This window comes from Silurus aristotelis, assembly GCF_946808225.1.
Source record: "Silurus aristotelis genome assembly, chromosome: 12".
Classification (NCBI taxonomy): domain Eukaryota; kingdom Metazoa; phylum Chordata; class Actinopteri; order Siluriformes; family Siluridae; genus Silurus; species Silurus aristotelis.
This window is the reverse complement of record NC_139585.1, coordinates 14549605-14570340: the sequence shown is the minus strand read 5'-3', so window position 1 is coordinate 14570340 and position 20736 is coordinate 14549605. Positions and strand designations below refer to the sequence as shown.

The following is a 20736-nucleotide window of genomic DNA, read 5'->3' as shown; positions in this document are numbered from 1 at the left end:
TCTCTCTCTCTTCTCTCTCTCTGTGTTGTGTGTGTGTGTGTGTGTGTGTGTGTGTGTGTGTGTGTTGCTCACAGTTACACAAACTTTTTTTTCCCACTTTAATTAAATTCTAGTTTAAGGAAAAAACAAAGAAGCATTTATTGCCATGGAAACAGTTTCAGACCACAGCTGAGAAAGCAAACTGATTCTCCTATATGCGTTTCACTGCATGTAGTGTGTATGACATTTAGAAATCTTGAACTTTTTTTTTGTTCCATTGGTGATTTTTAAGGCTTATTAGGTGGAAAATATCAGCGCTGCAACCCCATAATGCAGGTTTGCTATGACAGGATGCAATTAGTACATTTATTTTATTGATAGAGCTACTGTTAGAAACTGGAGGATGTGAGGCCCAAAATGTTTGAGTAATTCCTCATGTGTTTTGCGTTTCCAAACTAAATCACAAATATTTAAAGTAATATTATTATTGGGATATTAAATTAATACCCCAGAGAACATTTCTTATCATTTGCATGAGAATCATTTGTATGCCAAACACTCTCGAGTTTCATAATCCCAGGTGCGCAAATCGAGAAATGTAAAAAGTTATATAGTCTGACATCTACCGACATTTTCGGGTAGTGCATATTCCTGTCTACAATGAGCTTCCTGTCTAGTTTTACTGATGCTGTGGGGTTTCTATGAGTCTCCCTGCTCCATGCCTAAAGTATATGGCAATGATTACAGTCTCTCAGTGTCAGGCTTGACCTTATATTGATGCTAGAGGGAGTATTATGCAAGAAGCAATTATGCAAAAGAATTATTCTATTTGTGCTATGTATATTCAGATTTCTGTCTTGATACTTTTTTTTTTTAATTAATATTTTAAAACAGAAGAGAAAGCAGACCTCACTGTATATTGGTAGCTGAAGAGTATACATTTTAGTTTAAAGTAGTGCTTTAATCTTTTTTTACTCTCTTAAGAAATGTGCTTATGGAAATGTCTTTACTAATATATTCCACTAGTTGAGAATGAATGGGTGAGTGTGTTTGTGTATGGTTTATAGACTGGTATTTCATTTCAGATTAATACTTGCACGTGTGTTGTCCGGATTGACTCTGGATACACCATTCCACTGAACAGGATAAACCAGGATTAAGATGATGAAAGATAGTTCTATATAATCATTGTCATAATCATAGTAGTAGTAGTAGTAGTAGCAATAATAATAATAATAATAGTAATAATAATAATTATAATAATAGCAGCAACACATGATTTACTACTACCGCTGTAATAGATAGATAGATAGATAGATAGATAGATAGATAGATAGATAGATAGATAGATAGATAGATAGATAGATAGATAGATAGATAGATAGATATAAATTCTCAAAAGAACGTCTATCTATCTATCTATCTATCTATCTATCTATCTATCTATCTATCTATCTATCTATCTATCTATCTATCTATGTATTAATGTGCTGATTGTGTTATCTTTATAGTTCTTACATAAAAGCCTTTAGGTACCTAAATATTCACAAGTGAGAATGCCTTTTCTAAGGAAACGCCAACATACTTTACTGTAACCTGTGGCCGGAGGTTCAGATGGACGTGACATGAGAGTGTGTAGCGTACAGTACGTGAAGTGCGAGTGGGGGAGGAGTTTTGTTGTATTGTATGCGTGGGGAGGGGCTTCTTTAACTCAAGTTAGTGATTGGCTATTGGAAATGAAAGCCTGTTAGGCCACGCCCCTCCTTCGAGGCATGGCAATTTAGCACCCTTACGTGGGGTAAACTGGTGGACATTGTGAAGTAGTATTTTGAAGTGGCTTTTCTTTTAGTTAAAAGCGATTGTATTATTTCCGTTTGAAGTGAGTCAAGAGATCAGAAGTGAAGATTCAATTCGCTTTAGTTTTCTGAGTGGTCCTGCCGGTGTTTACACGGTAAAAGGTACAAGTTTGAAAGAGTGTCAACAATGGTGCTGAAATCAGGAGCTGGAGTCGGTGAGTGATCTACTCAGTCTCCTGATTTCTTTTTCTGCAGCAGGGCTTGCTCTTAAGCTTTTTGAGGACCCGTGTTACCAGTTCATTACTTTGCCTACATCGTTTTGTAGTTGCCTTTTTTTTTTTTGTTTATCTCGGCTCGGTTTTTTTTACATGTCCCTGAAAATACAACAGGTCCATGGTTTCTAATGCGAATGTGCAGGAGCGGGTTGGACAGTGGACGGGGAGAATGAAGCTCTCTGGCGGTGCCACTGCTGCAATTTTCTTTCGTTTCTTGTACGTTGTAACTGTTATTAACTTAAAGTCCACACTGATTGAGCCTCTGGAGCTTTACAGAGAAAATGCTAGATAGGTTAATTGACCTGAATGACCTTAGGCTGACCTTATGGCAGTGATAAACACAACAGGTTAAACTGCACAGATCCAGCTTTTCAATCACAGTGTTTGCAATTTTAGCCATAGCAGTTATATTGTATTTTTGCTTGCCAGGTTTTCTGTTTTATGTTTTATAACATTTTTGAAAATGTTTAATTAAAACCCACAGTTCTACATATGCTTAAAAACATGTCCCAGTGCAATAATAAAGGCTGTATGAATAAAGATCCATTGTTTTTCATTTCATCTTTAGTAAGCGGTACATTATAATATCTAGTTCAGTGGTTGATGCAATCACATTTAATGCACACACTTGTGCATTTGCTATTTTTAGTCTGCACTCGGCTCTTCCTTTCTCTAACCCATAGGCATTCGGCTAAAATGGTTGCCATGGTGTGTCAGAGAAGGAGAGAAAGCATTTCCCCATTTTTCTTCACCCTCCCTAGTATGATGGCTCAATGATTCAAACATGTCCAGCAAATTTAGTGCAATGTGTGAATGTGCAAATTACATAATACATCAAAAATTTTTATTATACGTTAATGTTTTCGGTTACATTGTTTTTAATTGTTGTTGCTGTTCTTCAGGCAGACTTGAAAAGAAATGAAAATGTGGTTTAGTTCATTGGTTAGCTGATTCACTTTTGGTTGCCATCACATGCAGTGTAAACAAATCCATCTGTTTTTAGAATGTTTCCCCTCTATTCCTCTTCCACCACTCCTCTTTCAGTATTCTGTGCTATAAAAGTGTTAAGACAAAATCTGCTCAATGTAATAGCACACATTTATATACTTGTCTGCCAGCAGATAAACTAATGACTAAGTTAATGTACATTAAAATTAATGTAGAAAATAGTGTCTCAAAGTGCTACAGACACCGTTTTCTAGTATGTCTGAAATGTTTGCATACTTTATATTCAAATGTATATAAGGGATGGCTCGATACCATTATTCTGGCTTTGGTATTATACCATTATTTTGGCTTTGGTTTAATTGCAGTACCTTGGAATCGATACCAAATCAATACCATATGTGACAAATAACCAGCCTCAAAAGATAAGTGAATTGAAAACAAGTTTATAACAATAAAAAAAAATATTTAAAAAATATATTCATATTTTGTTACATTTTGTAATAGTTACATTTTGATGTTGGAAAAAGAAAACAATGAAATGTAAAAAAGTAATACAATGAAAATATATTCCAATCTTCTTATCTTTTCAGTACAAACAAAATGTCACAAAATATTAAAAAATCCTACCAGGAACATAGGTTACATTTTGACTTTGAAGAAAAAAAAGCAAACGAAATGTCACACAATTAATGCATGTGTATATCTTTTTAGCCTTTTAACTGTTTCGCTGTAATTTGGGAAGCACTGCCTCCTACAGGTGGAATTCGGAATTATGAAATAGCGAGTTCAGAAAAATAATGATATCGTACCGGTATTTGTCCAGTACGTACCGATATACCGCGCATCACTTATGTATATAAGCTTAGTAGCTCCAAGGCTATATTTTCATAGTGTTTTATGAAATACAGTGTAACAGACTAATCTCATAGTAAAGACAATGACAAATATTTGACATTTTAACAATTAATAAACTCATTTTCAGTTTCATGTTGAATGTATCATTACCCAGTGTCTTACTCCAGATAGCATTAGTTGGTTTCTCACTTGTTTCACCTACATTCTGGTTTTATTAAGATTGGGTTTATGCATAATTAGGATTTGTAGGCATTTTGTTGGTACTTATTCACTTGTCCCCTTTAGAGGAATAAATCCTGTGAAGAAAAAAAAAAAAAAGGATGTTCAAACTTTAATATGGTACATTGTACATGGTACATTTAATTGTTTAACTTAGAGTAATTACTTTTATATCTCTTTGCTTTGATTTTGATTTGTGCTTATGTTAAATGAATTGATCCTGCTAATCTAACAAACTCTGAAGCATGGGCCAGAATTGAGTGTCACTGGACACATGGGGTCACTTCATTATGCAAGATCCTTTATCTTTTCCACAGTCAATATGATATTGCTCAAACACAAAAAACTATTTAGCTGTACACTAGATCACATCTTACTAAAACATGATGGGGAATCAATATTTATTTAACAATTCCAAACATTATAGTTTTTTTTTCTTAGATTGGTATTTATTAGCTAATATCTAAAATCATTGAATTGCAAGTAAACAAACTTGTTCAAAGGTCAAATAACAATCAATAATTAAAGATGTAATCTACAAATAGGAGCACAGGTCAGCTAAGTAAAATACATTTAGTTTTACTCTAGGTGTAGGTTTCTGTTGGCAGAAAGAGTAAGTTGGATGAGAGGACATAATACATCATCCTGAATGAAAAAGCTTCTATAAAGGACAGACTTGTTTAGACTCTCTGTTTAACAGAAGAGATAAAGACTAATCTACAGTGGACCCACCCTATCTATGCAGCTCTTGTGTTTTTGTTTTCATCTTGTTCTCTCTTGTCTGCCTCACCCTGTGCAGCTTCTCTAATTTCAGCTCTCAATGCCTGAAACATTTCACGATTAGTACACAGTATTACCATTAGGTGGAGCTAAGCGTGCTTCTGTCTGTGTGTTTCCTCTGGAGGAGAGGAGGGAGGAGACTAGAGGAGCAGTTATACTGATAAGTGATTTTGCAGATATATTACAGAGAGTAAAGAGACTGTAGTAAAGCTTTTTTGCCTGCAGTGCCAACCACCTACTCCACCCTTCTCCAGGACCTCCTTCCTATTATTTTCCTCCCTCTGGAATTAGGGCAGCAATCTGTTCTTCTAGCATCAGCTTCTGAATGATTGAATGGTTCATTAGGGATTACTAAAAGACGCTGGGAGGTCCTGGTTGTGTTAGTGGGATGCTAATTCTGAACCTCAGATCTGAGCAGAAAGGCTGATTGGATCAAAGCTTATCATAAAGAAGTAAAGTAAGTGTTCACTACAGTTCTCACTCTGAGCAGAAGGACCTAATTAGTGGGGACACTCTTCAGTGAATCTCTGAAGATGTTTTAAGGCACATATACCTCCTATTTTTTAAGCAAATATTTACACATTTGGGGGTCAAGCCCAAACAAATGTTATGCTTTGATAAGTCTTTTGTATATGTATTGTAATTGCGGTTTGGTGGTCCATTTCTAATTTGTGTTGGGGTTTTTTCTTCTCTGTCCTCTGTTAGACAACAGCAGGTTGTTTGCATGTTTGGTTTTCACAAAAATCAGTGAAGTATTTGGAGTAGTGTAAATCCTGACCACATGCTCATTTAAATGCAGCCCATATTCTGACTAGTTAATCGTAATTAATAATCATATTATTATTTTTAATTATAACATGATTTCATAAGACTAAAGCATCATCAACAAAGGTTTTCAAAAGATATTTAAATTCCCAGGGCCACTGTTTGATTTATAGACTGTATACTGTATTGATGTATAGGTCCCCTGGTGGTCTAGTGGTTAAGATGCAGCGCTCCCACCGCTGCGACCCGGGTTCGATTCCCGGTCAGGGAACCATCCCCAGCCACTCTTAGTGCCGGTCCCAAGCCCGGATAAATTGGGGAGGGTTGCGTTAGGAAGGGCATCCAGCGTAAAACATGTGCCAAATCAAACGTGCGGAGGATCCGCTGTGGCGACCCCTAACGGGAGAAGCCGAAAAGAAACTTTATACTGTATTGATGTATGAAAAGGCCATATATACAGTATTTTTGTAAAGTTGTTTTGTTTGTAAAGAATAGGCTGAACATGAGTCATTATGTGAAAGGCAAATGCTGCTTTTGTTTGTGGAAATGAAGACATTCCTATCATGCTACACTCTTTAACAGGTTTTTCTTTTCATGTTCCATTCCAGCATTTTGAATCTTTTAACAAATTGCATTTTTTTGTTGGAATACAGTCTGCTGTATTTGTTTTAGTGTTTCAGTGGCTAAACTAAGATCACACTTTTTATTGACTCTTTGGGTATAAAGGAACATTTTATGCTTCATAAATAATATTATCCAGTCTTCTTTTGGAATGTATTGAAACTGCAAGCCCCAGACTGCATTCAACACACTGCTTCATGACCACAGTTTTCTCCTATTAAAAATACACAAAAATGTCTTTCACAGTTCCTCACACATCACTTGTGCTCACAGATTCCATTGATTCTCTGGTGCAGCACAGCATCTGTGTGGAAATGCGGCCTAGAGTGATTGGGTTTTGGCATAAAGTTTGTGTTTGAAGTTAATAAATAGATGTTAGGAAATGGAAGAGTCTGAATTCCAAATCAAAACAGTTACTGATACTTAAATATTTAAAGCTGAACACTAGATGATCTGGTCTATTTTACACTCACAAACAGGCTGATATGTGAGATTCTGTTACATTCGGTGTTGTTCTAGACAGGCACATGGTGTTACAGGCAAAGCTTAGTCATTTTATTTTCTGGTAGCTTAGCAGTTGCATAAGTAATAGAATTAAGTTAGGTTTAGTGTGGGGTTTTAGCCACTTTTTTCAGTGTGATATCAGATTTAGACTATCTACTGAGCATGTGCATCCTGACTAAAGTTGATTTAGCTTTTATTGTCCAATTCTACATTTATTATTTCTTATTCTAATTTGCATGACAATGTAAAGCTACTTTGATAGAAGTTCAAATGATCTTATGATGACAAGGTCTGATTAACATTACAGTGATAAAGCTTATCTAACAGCTGAGGCTGAAACTTCAAAAACAGCAAAAGATTCAGTAGATGATGTTCTGGTTCTGATTGTTGAGCCCTTTTGGTAAAATGTACAAAAACGCTTCTGGGGGAAAAAAATTAGAGACAACTAATCAACATTTTCTCTTAAACAGCATAATAAATTGTAAAGTTTTTGCAGCGTGTACAGTAATATAATTTTTACAAAGCTAATTTAATTGAAATAATTTTAAAGTGATTCAAGTTAAAGCAGCCTAAACTTCGAATCAGTGAGGACATCAGTTGACTGTGCCATAGCAAGCATTTATTATTGCACTTTAAGACATTTTTCCTTAATGTGCCACGTGGCCATTGTGTGGTTAAGACCACAATCAGATTAGTGTAGTGAGATGTTGGAGGTGGGGTTGGATGGTATGCGAGTCCTTTTGTTTATTTTTTTCACTGGCCTGCAAGACAATTTTAGCTTGTATGTTACCATGGTGCTTAGCACAAAGCTGTGTACATATTTGCTTGTGGGAATAGGACCATGAAGGTTGACTGAAGAATTTTTTATTGTAAATTGGTATTGATGAATCCAACACACATGGTTGGCATGAATGACAGAAATTTGGTGACTGCATTTCTTTCTGTCCTGAGGGTGCAAAAAGAATCAATTAGTCTTATTTCCCAGCCCACCAGAGCAATCAGGTGTTACCCTGTTATAGTTTGAACCAGCATAAAAAAGTTATATTCGTAAAAATGTATGTCCACTGATTGTGGTGTTGCTAATGCTATGCTAGCAATGGTTTTCAAGTAGGAAGTGGGATTTCTGTGGCAATCATAGAAAAGAGGAGTGATGCACAGAGTGAAACATCCCAGTCTGGTTACACTAAATATGTGGTTACACAGCAATTTTGGAATTAGTAAAATATGGAAATGCTGGTCAACCAATTAGATTAGTGGACCAGAGCTGAATCTCAACAAGATAAGACTAATGTTTTATTGTGACTGTATATTAGTCACTATTGTAAAACTTTTTTGCTATTTATTTTCCTCAGGCTGTATTCAAAAATACTTACAGTAAGCCCAGTACTGGATATTACTAGATTTTTTTAGATGTTTTGCTTACTATAACTATATAAAACCCTATTGCAGGCTATTTATGTATAAAAGTTTACAAAAAATATTCAAGAGCCACATATGGTGTTTCACTATCTTTTATTTTGACATTTTAAAGCGTATAGTGGCTGTTCATTGAGAAGTGCATGAGAAATTTCTCCTTTGAACAAATCCACTCATGCAGGGTTGTTTCTTTCTGTTAAAAAAAAATAAAAACCCCACAGCATATTCAAGGTAAAGCAGTTTGTGTAAATCAACATTTGTAATTTCTTTTAATGATAATTGCTCATGGCAAGTTGACAACAATGCATAAACAAATCAATATAAAATATATAACACAACATTGTTTTGACAATTTCAAAAATAAATACACAGACTTTGCTCAGTTCATTTTGAACGTAGTAAAGCCACAGTAAATCATGTTTGAAAACACTGTTGTAGTAGACAAATGCTATAAAAAGAGAATGGAACAGAGAAATGCAGCAAAATAGCAGGCCAGATTGAAAAAAAAGGAAAAAATATGCATTGGTGTACAAATGCATAATCATTCGATGAAAACCACAACAGTTACTTAAAATGTAAACATTTACTCCTGCTGTTATTTTCTGTTTTTACATTCAGTGTTTGCTTGCTCGTAAGCGAGCTGATTGAGCTGATTGCGCAACCTGGTGCTCCCAAGTCACGACAGACCAGATCCAGTGCGACTGTCCCGAAGTTACAAACAAACTGTTTACAGAAGGAAATTTAATCAGACTGTACAATCTTCACATGATTAGAATTATTCCGTTTTTACTTACCATGCTGATATTTCGCCTTCATCCGTGACACCACTGTGTTTTCTTTTTGCGTGCTCGTGCATCACTGTGGTATTTCCATCCCACACCGCTTTGAATAAGTTGCAGAAAACTTGGGACGCACACTTTTTCCTGCTGCCAGTTGACCTTGTACTCCCCACCATTTCGCAGTCGGCTGTGTTATCTTGCCATCACGCGAATGCGTAACTTGAGCAGCCCAACCAATCAAAAACAGCATACGTTGACAATGAATTTCATTATCGATTTTATCGATTAGTTGTTGAAGCCCTAGATATTACTGTACGTAATTGCATCTTAGGAAAGCACTTCAGGTGGATTGCTACAGCTTCTTTATGCCTTTATGGATTGTACAGTTGTCTTATCTCATAACTCAGTTTAGAAGGGTGGACCTATGATCGCTTTTCTTGATTTCTTTACAGTTCATGAATGCCCCCTGTATTTCACTTAAAATGCACAGCCCATGAATTTTAAGAAACATGATAGTTTGCGCTGCATCAGAATATCTGTAAACAGAGTTCTGAATATAATCAAAAACCCATTTTTGACCACTGTTTGTGGTATTTATTGCCTGAGAATTTTTGAGCTGGGTCCCTGGAAGGTTACCTATATTTTCCCTTTTTTATTTTTCCCAAGCTTTCCTTTTAGAAGTGGACAAACTTCCCAAAAAGCACAAAAATGTTTTTCATTGTATCAACTGTATATAAAAATTATATTAAAATTAAAGTTGCCATGGTTTTCCATTATTAATTATTTAATATTTAGATATAAAAATATTAAAATGAATATGTTTAGTAAAAACTTGTAGTACAATAAAAATATAGAAATAATCCAATTTATAGTGCAAAAGAGTTTAATGCCTGTTGTAGCTGTTTGAGCTATAATACAATACAGTCATATGCTTGTAATATCAGTTATCTTTTATGAGACTTTCAGCTGGTGTCTTATTTTTCAGAAGTTTTTTTCTAATTGGGCAAAGTCAAATTCACTCATATTCCCTACATTTCATTTAAAAATGGTTAAGGTGATTGGTTACTGAGTGGAAGGTCGGGGGTTCAAGCCCCGGTAACGACAAGCTGCCACTGCCACAGCACGGCCTTTAACCCTCTGTGCTACAGGGGCGCTGTATCATTGCTGACCCTGCCCTCTGACCCCAACTTCCTAGCAAACTGGGATAAGCGAAGAAAATAATTTCTCCTTGCTGTAATGTGTATGTGACAAATAAAAGCTATTCTATTCTATTGTACATGTTAAGTTAAAATGAAGATCTGTGTCAGTGTGAGCCAAATTAAATGTCACCTTGAACCAACTTTGGTCATATCTGCTTTAGCGTACGTATGGTCTTTTTCAACATTTTTATAGGTTTCACGTGACTGTGTGCACTTGTCCATTTAACATGCATCAAAACCAAACACTCAAAAGTCAAGCCCCGAGTCAGCTGCACTGTTTGTATGGTTACTGCTATGATTTGTAATTAACATGCTCATAATGATCTTTTCTCTTCAACCAGTGCCAGATGACCTGACTCCAGAGGAGAAGCAAGAGCTGGAGAATATACGGCGCCGAAAGCAGGAGCTGCTTGAGGACATCCAGGTGATGATTTTCTTAACTTGTTTTAAAATATCCTTTGCAGCAGGAATCATTATGTAAACTAAGAGAAGCTTTATGCTGTTATGATTTTATGTGCACTGTAGATCTTATTGATATTGATCTCATTGATATTGTTTTGCAGCTTGTGTTTTGTGTACATTAAAGAGAATGAAGTTGAAACGAAAACTTGTCACATGTTCCTGTTAGAAATCATTTTGTTAATGATGTGTTGCATTTACAGTATCTCACAAAAATGAGTACAAAAAAATGATCTTCTCAAGGGACAATACTATAGAAACGAAACGTGGATATATTTTAGATTAGTCAATGTGCAGCTTTTATAGCAGTACAGATTTACTGTCCTCTAAAAATAACTCAACATACAGCCATTATTGTCAAAATAGCTGGCAACATATAGTAAGTACACTATAAGTTCATGGTTTTGTCAGCTTGACAGGACCATACAAATTTGTGTATCTTGTATAAGAGCAGTTACAATTTGGTGCTTTGAGTACAATTCTCTCATATTGACCACTGGATGTTCAACATGACACCTCATGGCAAAAAAACCCTATAAATTCTAAAAGTTAGAATTATTGATCACCACAAATTTGGCCTGGGATTGGTAATGCCCTGAAACTGCGCTATCAGTTATCCAACATATTAATGACCCCAAACACACCGCCAAGATGACAACTGCTATGCTGAGAAAGCAGAAGGTGAAGGTGAAGGTGATGGAGTGGCTAAGTATGTCTCCAGACCTGAACCCTGTTAAGGACCTGTGGGGCATCCTCAATGGGAAGGTAGGAAAGTGCCATGTGTCATCCAGCAGCTCCGTGATGTCATTATGGAGGAGTGGAAGAGGATACCAGCAACAACCTGGTGAATTCCATGTCCAGGAGGACTAAGGCAGTGCTAAAATGGTGCACACACAGAATATTGACACTTTGGACACTGTTTTGACGTGTTCACTTAGGGTGTACTCACTTTTGTTGTGAGCTATTTTGTTAATATTACAGTTAAAATATCTATTATTACAAATCAAATGCAGCAAGTGTTTCCTTTGGCAAGATAACTCCTGTTGCAAAGGAAAATGTGTGGCACTTCCGGTGTAAAGTGTGTGGAATATATCCATCACTCAGAACATTTTGAGATCTTGAAAGGAATGTGTTCAATAGAGCAGATGATGTTGCAAATTCATTTAGACTGTATTGCTCTCTGATGATTTTGATGTTTAGTCTTGTTTCTGTTTGGATCATCAACTTAATCAGTTGTGGAAAATATTTGTTAAAATCTTTTGTTTATCCTTAAATGAATCTTGTATATGGGTATCTTGAATATTATTTGCAGTAATGCTCCTTTGTGTTGAATATAATTTTGTCATATACAGGCTGAATAAAAAAGTGACATCCCTGCACATAAATGTTGTTGAACCTGCCCTCTCGAGCAGTTTTAGAACAAATATGAACTTTCACAATGCAATCATTAAAGGAGAAAAAAATAATTTCAAACAGTTAGATTTTTGTTGATGTTGGTTTTATCACTTTTTATGGACACTTGACTGTTATTTATTTTCTTGACTTTTCTTTGATTTAAGCATTGTCCTCATATCACTACTTACATTTCCATGTTCCTGGCACAACTGATATATATATATATATATATATATATATATATATATATATATACACACACACATCTGTAGCAACTCTTAGGGAAACCCCTAATCACATAAAGTGGACTCTATATGATTAGAGCGTATCCCAGTGTGTCAGAGATATTGTTCGGTAGGACCCTGTCAACTTTGTTTATTTTGCTTGTTTAAATTGTGTATTATCAGGTTAAAAAACTAAATTAAAAAGGGACAAAATAGGTCAGGGCACTGAAGGTGATGTCAGATCTTTAGGCTGAGCCCTCCCAGACTACTGCTAGAACTTTACAAGGCTTATCAAGTCAAGTCAAGAGGCTTTTATTGTCATTTCTACTATACACAGTGGTACACAGTAAAAATGAGACAACGTTCCTCCAGAACCCTGGTGCTACACCAGACAACATAGAGCTACAACACAACACAAAGCTACATAAAGTGCTTATATACTGATAAGCCTTGTGATCATGGGAACATCATCTCTGCATGAGGTATATCACATTTACTATAACAGAGACATAAATGAAAATTAGCGTGAAAAAAAGAGTGTATCTTGATGATTCTGCTCATAACGTAACCTGAAGTCCTAAATAATGGACAATGCTAGTCATGCACTTTTTGTCCTTACGATTATATAGTACTTACAACATATTTTTTTTTTTTTTTTTATATACTCTTTAATATATAAAAATATGGACATGTGCATAATTCGATTGGACATAATTGTGTTCTTTTCAACGTAAAAACTAAGATCAGAGGATGAGCTTCCCGGTCGTCTCTATACACTCAGCACTACTTTTCACAGTGTTCTCACACTGAACATCTTTTCAACACACTCAGGTCTGTTGACTTCTACAACTGCGCACTGTAATGACTTATTATTCCACAATTCAGTGTGACCAAAAAGAGGAACCATTATCTTTTGATTTCTTTTGGGTTTTTTCATGTACTTTCAAGGAGTTTTTCATTGCCACAGTCTCTTCTGACTTGCTCACCAGGGATCCCAATGCACAATAAAATTTCTGTTTTGAGAAAACCTATTTACAAATAAAATAAAATTTGTCTATTACACCATTCATTTGTTAGAAAGACAGACTGACAGAAGTGCAGTGTACCCAGTGTCTCCGTTTTCATCATTTCTCTTGGGTGGTGGGAAAATCTGAATGGTGAGCAATACAGAAGAAAAAAAAATAATAAAAGAGTAAAGGGTTGAAACCAGATGGAGAAATGCAAATGGGCAGCTCACTGTTGCCATTCTGATTCTCTCATTGCTTAGCAACTCTGACACAGAACATTGTTAACCTACTCATTTTTGTTCGGTTTCAGCAACACTGGTTTTAATCCTTTAGCAATTACGCCTACTTCTCCCTCCAGAGCAAAATCGGCTCTGGCAGAATTGTTCAGCTCAGTCAGCTGTCCCAGTCCAATTGATCACTGATTCTACTCATAAGAGGCCATGGGGATGATAGGAGACCTTGATTTTTTTTTTTATCTTGTTAAAGCTTCTTATGTGGTTATTTTGATGTTTGGTTTATAAATATGGTTTGTAATATTTTTAATAATTTAAGTTACTTTTTTCCCATTGCACTTCCTCCAGAATATCATGTATGTTTTTGTCCTTTCAAACTGGTAGCATTTATAATTCAGATGTATTATTTATTTTATGCTACATAATGGCTGCAATGACCTCCTGCATATGGCCCTGAAGTAAGGTGCTGTGTGTGTGTGTGTGTGTGTGTGTGTGTGTGTGTGTGTGTGTGTGTGTGTGTGTGTGTGTGTGTGTGTGTGTGTGTGTGTGTGTTCTGAATAACTGTATTGCATGAGTAGTATTGATCTATGTCTGAGCTGCTGCAAGATGAATTACTAATGCAGTCCGCTTATATGACACAGGATTACACTTACATTCTCCCACAAATACAAGCTATACACACGCACACATTCAGGAAATATTTCTCTGCGTTTATATCTGTGGGTGTCCTGAATCCCTGGAATTTATGGATGAGTTGCATATGGAGGGGCGGCAGCATGATTCTGAGCCCATCTGTATCACCAGTTGCTAATTACAGTTGAAAGCATTGCTCAGGATTGTATTTCTCATTTTAACATTTTTTTACATGCACCTCATTTTTTCCTTTACAATATTTTTTAGGCTTCCTTGGCTTACTTGTTCATACCATTCCTAATCCTTGCTTGGGCCATACTTTGGCCCATATTGTGAAATGAATAAATATTAAAATAACAAATTGTACACTGTAGAGAAACCTTCTGAGTGTTCCTGGTCAAACTAAACATATGAGGTTTTTTGAAAGATCCATGTTTAGCTTTGCCCATTAATCACTTTCTTCTTTCTCTCCCTCTTTCCTCTATAGCGGCTCAAGGATGAGATAGCAGAGGTGACAAATGAGATTGAGAACTTGGGTTCCACTGAAGAAAGGTTTGTATTTGTGTTTTTTCTGAAAACAGTTATTTTGATGGACTTTAATTAACAGGCCAAAGAGCAGTAGAGAGCTAGAACACAAACACCTGCAAACACATTTAAGCATTAAATTCTATTGAGATCAATAAACATCCTGTTAGTTACAGAGGAGCAGATAAGCAGCAAAGAGGAATGGTGACTTTTCAATGTGTGAACAGTAATTATTAGTCCTACTGTATTTAAAAACCTCCTGCAGTATATATTTTCTCACACAAATGTCACCATTTGCTGTTAACCTCCACTCTTCTGGGAAGATGTTCCACTAGATTTTGTAGTCTGGTTGGGATATTTGTGTTCATTCACCCACATTGACATTAGTCAAGTCAGGTACTGATGGGCTGCTCCCAGAGTGTTTAATAGGGTTGAGGTCAGAGATCTCAGAGATCCTGGAACAGATTTAGGTCTCTAAGTTCAAGTGAACAGAAAATATAGGGCAACATTCAGAAAATAAAATCGAAAAACCTCCCATCCTATACATTCTTTATCCAGACAAAGACTGGCTTATGTGAACGGTGGATAAAAAAAGTATTTTAGGAAATGTGACTGTTTTTTTTTTTTTACTGAATCTCTATTATTGTTCAGGCTTCTATTCAAATGTTTATCCCTTTCTTATTTATGTATTAAATATTTGATTATATTAATAAAGCAGCTACTCCATTAATTAAGAAAACCGCTATTAATGTATAATGTATTACCCAGTGCTCAGTGGGAATACTTCTAATCTGCTAATGCACTGAGATCTTGTGGTTATTAATGATGTCATTAGGATGCTGTGACATGCAAAGTGTGTTAGGAGAAATCATTGTTTAACTGGTTCTTGCAGCCATGCCGCTGCACTCTTTTACTGACTTTTATTTGCTGATTTTGTCAATACCTAATGGGTTTTAGGAATGTACAACTGATATTGCTTCAATACTTTTCACAGAAAAAATATGCAAAGAAATAAACAGGTGGCAATTGGCCGAAAGAAATTCAACATGGATCCCAAAAAGGTATAAAACATGTCTGTGTTCTCATGTAATTATATCTATTATTTTCCTTGGACCCTGTAATGGTCATTTTGGATTTGAGGCCTATAATAACTGCCTTTTCATATATATATATATATATATATATATATATATATATATATATATATATATATATATATATATATATATATATATATATATATATAATATTATATTGCCATTTTTTTTCATGCATAAAAACGCAAATCTGTATGGAATAGTAGATAGGGGGAAAGTAGATGAACCACAGTTTTTTGGTAATATAATATCCTGAAATAAGTTCTGTTAAGTTTTGCATTTGGAACTGTGGTAGTGCCCATCTGTAAATTTGTGTGCTGTAAAACTGTGCTGCCTTTTCACAGGGGATACTGTTCCTCATAGAGAATGACCTGCTCAAGAACACCTGTGAGGATATCGCTCAGTTTCTCTATAAGGGTGAGGGCCTCAACAAGACAGCCATTGGAGATTATCTAGGTGAAAGGTGAGAATGACATAATTCCTCAGCTAAATTGATGACAGCAGTGCAGTCCATGTTTCCCAGGTGTTTTTTATGAATGCAGCTATAAATGCAGTCAGCATATCACAGTGCATTATTTATGTTCTTTATTCCTTAAGTTATATGCTCCTTGATTACACAGCATCAAAATTAATCATATTACCCTTTCATTCTAGAGTTAACATGCTTATCTTTACAAACATGACATGCACAAAAACTGAAAAGAGCTATGTTATCATCTGGTCTGTAATCCACAAACTTTATCATTTGGTTTTCATATAATTGGAAAATGTTATTTCTCTATTCATATTTAGGTATAAAATATAAAAACAATATGTAGTGGGTGCAGACTGAGAGCACTCACTGATTCATGATGATATCATTTGTATTATTCCTGGACTCTGTGTCTAAGGCAGAATTACATCATCCTGTCATGTGTACATCCTCATTAAACACCCTGGCAGAAGTCATGATTTATATTAATCAGGATAGCACATACACATAACACACAATTACTCTTATATAGATTGGATATACTGTACTGTATGTTCAATGTGAATACATAAAAAGCACCAAGACAACGAGGCTAGAGTCACAAAAAATAGGAATTTTTAACCTCTAGTGAATAGGCCGGGACATCTCTAAAGTCCACCCCCATCTTTTCATCCATTACTTAAATTTCTCTCTCTAGTCTCATGGGTATTACAGAGCACACACTTATGCAAGTGCAGGCACACACCATTGTTATGGCCTATTCCTGACCTGTGGAGACAGGATTAAAGGGACAGAGGTGTATGCTGTTAAATAAAAGCATTCTTTATGTAGGTGAAATACATTTATTAACACTCAGTATTGCCATTCTTATAGGGACCTTTAGGAAGCTGTTAGTTACATGTGGTTGTACCTTTTTAATATAGGAAATCTATCTCAAGTCAAGTCAAGAAGCTTTTATTATCATTCCAACCATATATAGCTGACACAGTACACAGTGAAATGAGACAACGTTTCTCCAGAACATGAGGAGCCTGTTGGCTTGAGGGAAAAAACTGTTGGACCGCCTGGATGTGAGGGTCTGAATGCTTCAGAACCTCTTTCCTGATGGTAGGAGAGTGAAGTGTGTGTGTAAGGGGTGTGTGCAGTTGTCCACAATGCTGTTGACTTCGCGGGTTCAGCGTGTGGTGTAAATGTCCGTGATAGAAGGAAGAGAGACTCCAGTGATCTTCTTGGCTGTCCTCACTATCCTCTGTTGGTATGAGATGGTGAAGGTCCCAAACCATGCAGTGATACAGCTGCTCAGGATGCTCTTGATGGTCCCTATGTAGAACATAATCAGTCTTCTCAGGAAGTAGAGACGCTGCTGGGCTTTCTTGGTGATGGAGCTGGTGTTAAGTGACCAGCTGAAGTTCTCCACCAAACTAATACAAAAAAATTTTATGGTCCTGACGATTTCCACAGAGGATCCATCGATGTTCAGTGGAGAATGGCCGCTCTGTGCTCTCCTAAAGTCAACAACTATCTCTTTGGTTTTGTCAACCAAACTGTGGGAAGCATTGAGATAATTACATGAAAAAACAAATGATGCTAGTTTATTGCTGCTCATTCTTGTTGTATAGAGTAAAATAATTTGAGGGCACACTTTGAAATTACCTAAAACATATTTTAAAAGTTATTTCACAGGCTTCTGGTGCATAGTATTAAAGGTTATCTTTTAGTTAGTTAGCATCTAATATTAGAATAATTCTTGAAATAATATACTTCATCCTCTTGCTTCCCTAGGGATGATTTCAATATTGAGGTACTTCATTCTTTTGTGGAGCTTCATGAATTCACAGATCTCAACCTGGTCCAGGCACTGAGGTAAAATATATCATAATAATAATCATTAACATCATATTCATTATGATGATTATTATATGTTTAAGCTTAAAATATGAGACTGAATTGGGTTGTTAAATGGTTAACTCATGTTATAAATATGCAGTTATGCAAATGCTATTTTTGTTGCTTTAATACTGTAATTACCTTAAGTGCATTATCCCTCTTTGTACCATAAAGACAATTCTTGTGGAGTTTCCGGTTACCTGGTGAAGCCCAGAAGATTGACCGCATGATGGAGGCTTTTGCACAGCGTTACTGTCAGTGCAATCCTGGTGTCTTTCAGTCCACAGGCAAGTCAATGCTTGTTTTATGACAATTTTAATATTTAATTCTGCAAAAGCTAATTTAACCTTTTCCTGCATAAGTAGTACACTCAACCCATCCCTCTGCACTCTTTTCCCACCTACACACAGTTACTCATACATGAGCCTTTTGCCTACCTTCTATAAGCACCATGCTCTTATTGAGACTAAAGTGCTTCTGTATCTGAAAGTGGCACCGGTTTTGGCCTATTTTGATCCATTACTGTCATTCTGCTGTTAATATATGCATAGTCACTTCCCTTTAAAAGGATAGAATGCCACAAGCTTAAAGTTTGCCTTCACTTTTTCTGCAGATACCTGCTACGTTCTTTCATTTGCCATCATCATGTTAAATACAAGCCTGCACAACCCTAACGTAAAGGACAAGCCTTCAGCTGAGCGCTTCATAGCAATGAATAGAGGCATTAATGATGGTGGAGACCTACCAGAGGACTTGCTCAGGGTCAGATTTTATGTTTTATCTGCCTTACATATTCAAACAATGATTAGTTGGATCTCTGTAATAGTCACCAAATAAAATAATGTCAGAATTCTCTGCTGGTTGGTGTGTATGCTTTCTCTTTATAGTTTGTTAATTGTCTCTTTAATGCGTGTCAATATCTACAGAACCTGTATGAAAGTATCAAGAATGAGCCCTTTAAGATACCAGAAGACGACGGCAATGATCTCACACATACATTTTTTAATCCAGACCGCGAAGGCTGGTTATTAAAATTAGGTGAGTGCTAAATGTTAGTCTTTTTCTTTTTCTTTTTTCGGATAAGATGTATAGAAAATATAATAAAACTGTGGCTTATGCTTATTTTATTGCACACTAAATAATGTACAAGAACTACTGTTAATGCTTTTCATTTATAATTTTTTCTTTTTTTTTATATATATATATATTTCTGTTATTTCAAATAAAAAATGTTATTCACTACATTTGCTACCAATTTGCATGTTAGTGTCAGATTAGCCTGTGTCAAACCTAGCCCACCTGACACTGATACCATGTAATATGATTAAAATATGAAGTATGAAATAAGAAATATGACATACAGGACCTTGAGCTCGACTAGTTTTTTCTTCTTCTTTTGGTTGCCATCTGGTGGCATATAGAAGTGTAATATTAATGACAGTGATTTAGTCAAATTCTTGATGCTATCGAATGCTTCATCACCCAAATATAACGTTTGATTTATTATAATTTTCATATTTATTATAATTTATTCTTTTTTCCATTTTCTTTTGTTCTCCTGTTCTCTTTCTCCAGGAGGTATGTACACTGTTTTTCCCATCAGCCAATATGCTGTGCTTCTTGGTGCTCTATGTGGTGTGCTTTGCTCTCATTATCTACTTTCATTTGGCCCAATACTTTTATAAAAAAAAATAATAATAATTGTTTTATGTTTCTTAATAGTTTTATAACACTATGTTTCTGCTGGAATGTGGCATTTGTTGCACATTGCTGAATTACTCACAATGTGTGAAACCCCATAATAATGCTACCGCTGTGATCTTGTCTAGACATAAGCGCTTATCTCTGGATACTGCAGGTTCTTTATCCTCTTTGCTTATTAGCACAATTTCTGCAACATCTTAAAAGCTGAAACATCAGAGGTTTTAACAAACACACAGGTCTGTCTTTTACTCTTCCAAACTAATGGCTCTGCTGAGTCCAGAAATACTTGTTATACTTTTTTTTTTTTTTTTCTCCCTCGTAAAGTATGTGCTCTTTATGATTGACATTGGGATGTATGACCTTTAGGGCCATCGTGTAACAGGAAAACTCAATGCTTGCATTTTCCTCGTTTAACTACTTTGCCATAAATCCTTAATTCTAAAGTCTAATTTTAAGCATGCCTTTCAAAGTAAGTACAAAATGAATGCCTCATTATAATTGTAAGATGCAAGACTAAGTTTTACCTCGTGTTGTGGACCACATGCTAATGAAAGCTTGTGTTGTTTAGTATAATTAAAGTGAGTCATCCCTCCATATCTCTTTGGACATTTACTTTTGATTCTATAGTCTGTTGTTCTTTTGACTGATAATGAGTAAACCAATTATAAGCAAATGAACTAATGTACAAAATCCATTCACATATCTGTCCGCTGCAGTGCTCCAAACCTCATCCTGCTTCATTTCTCTGTTGCCGTCATCTCGTCCGCTCTCTTAAACGTTAACTCAGATCTCACTATCAGCAGTGGGCTGTATCATTCTTATTCTTTTTTCTTTCATAGGGGGACGAGTAAAAACATGGAAACGAAGATGGTTTATCTTGACAGATAACTGCCTTTACTACTTTGAATACACTACTGTAAGCACCATAATTTGGATTGTTATTTTTATTTCAAATTTTATTTCA

The 20736-nt window shown here is 35.7% G+C and overlaps 1 protein-coding gene across 4 annotated transcripts in view; it reads left to right on the top strand.

Annotated features, from left to right (window-relative positions):
* Positions 1-20736, top strand: part of cyth1b (cytohesin 1b) — a 52403-nt gene that overhangs the window by 30657 nt on the left and 1010 nt on the right. For 2 of the 4 annotated variants that reach the window (XM_083555920.1, XM_083555918.1), the window contains exons 2-10: positions 10478-10560; positions 14575-14639; positions 15607-15673; positions 16054-16172; positions 17964-18044; positions 18243-18355; positions 18682-18830; positions 18995-19106; positions 20612-20688. In XM_083555920.1, coding sequence (XP_083412046.1) covers positions 10478-10560; positions 14575-14639; positions 15607-15673; positions 16054-16172; positions 17964-18044; positions 18243-18355; positions 18682-18830; positions 18995-19106; positions 20612-20688 — 866 coding nt within the window. Of the gene's footprint in view, positions 1-1750; positions 1991-4846; positions 5310-10477; positions 10561-14574; positions 14640-15606; positions 15674-16053; positions 16173-17963; positions 18045-18242; positions 18356-18681; positions 18831-18994; positions 19107-20611; positions 20689-20736 lie in introns of those variants that run through there. The other 2 variants (XM_083555919.1, XM_083555921.1) reach the window with 2 other exon arrangements.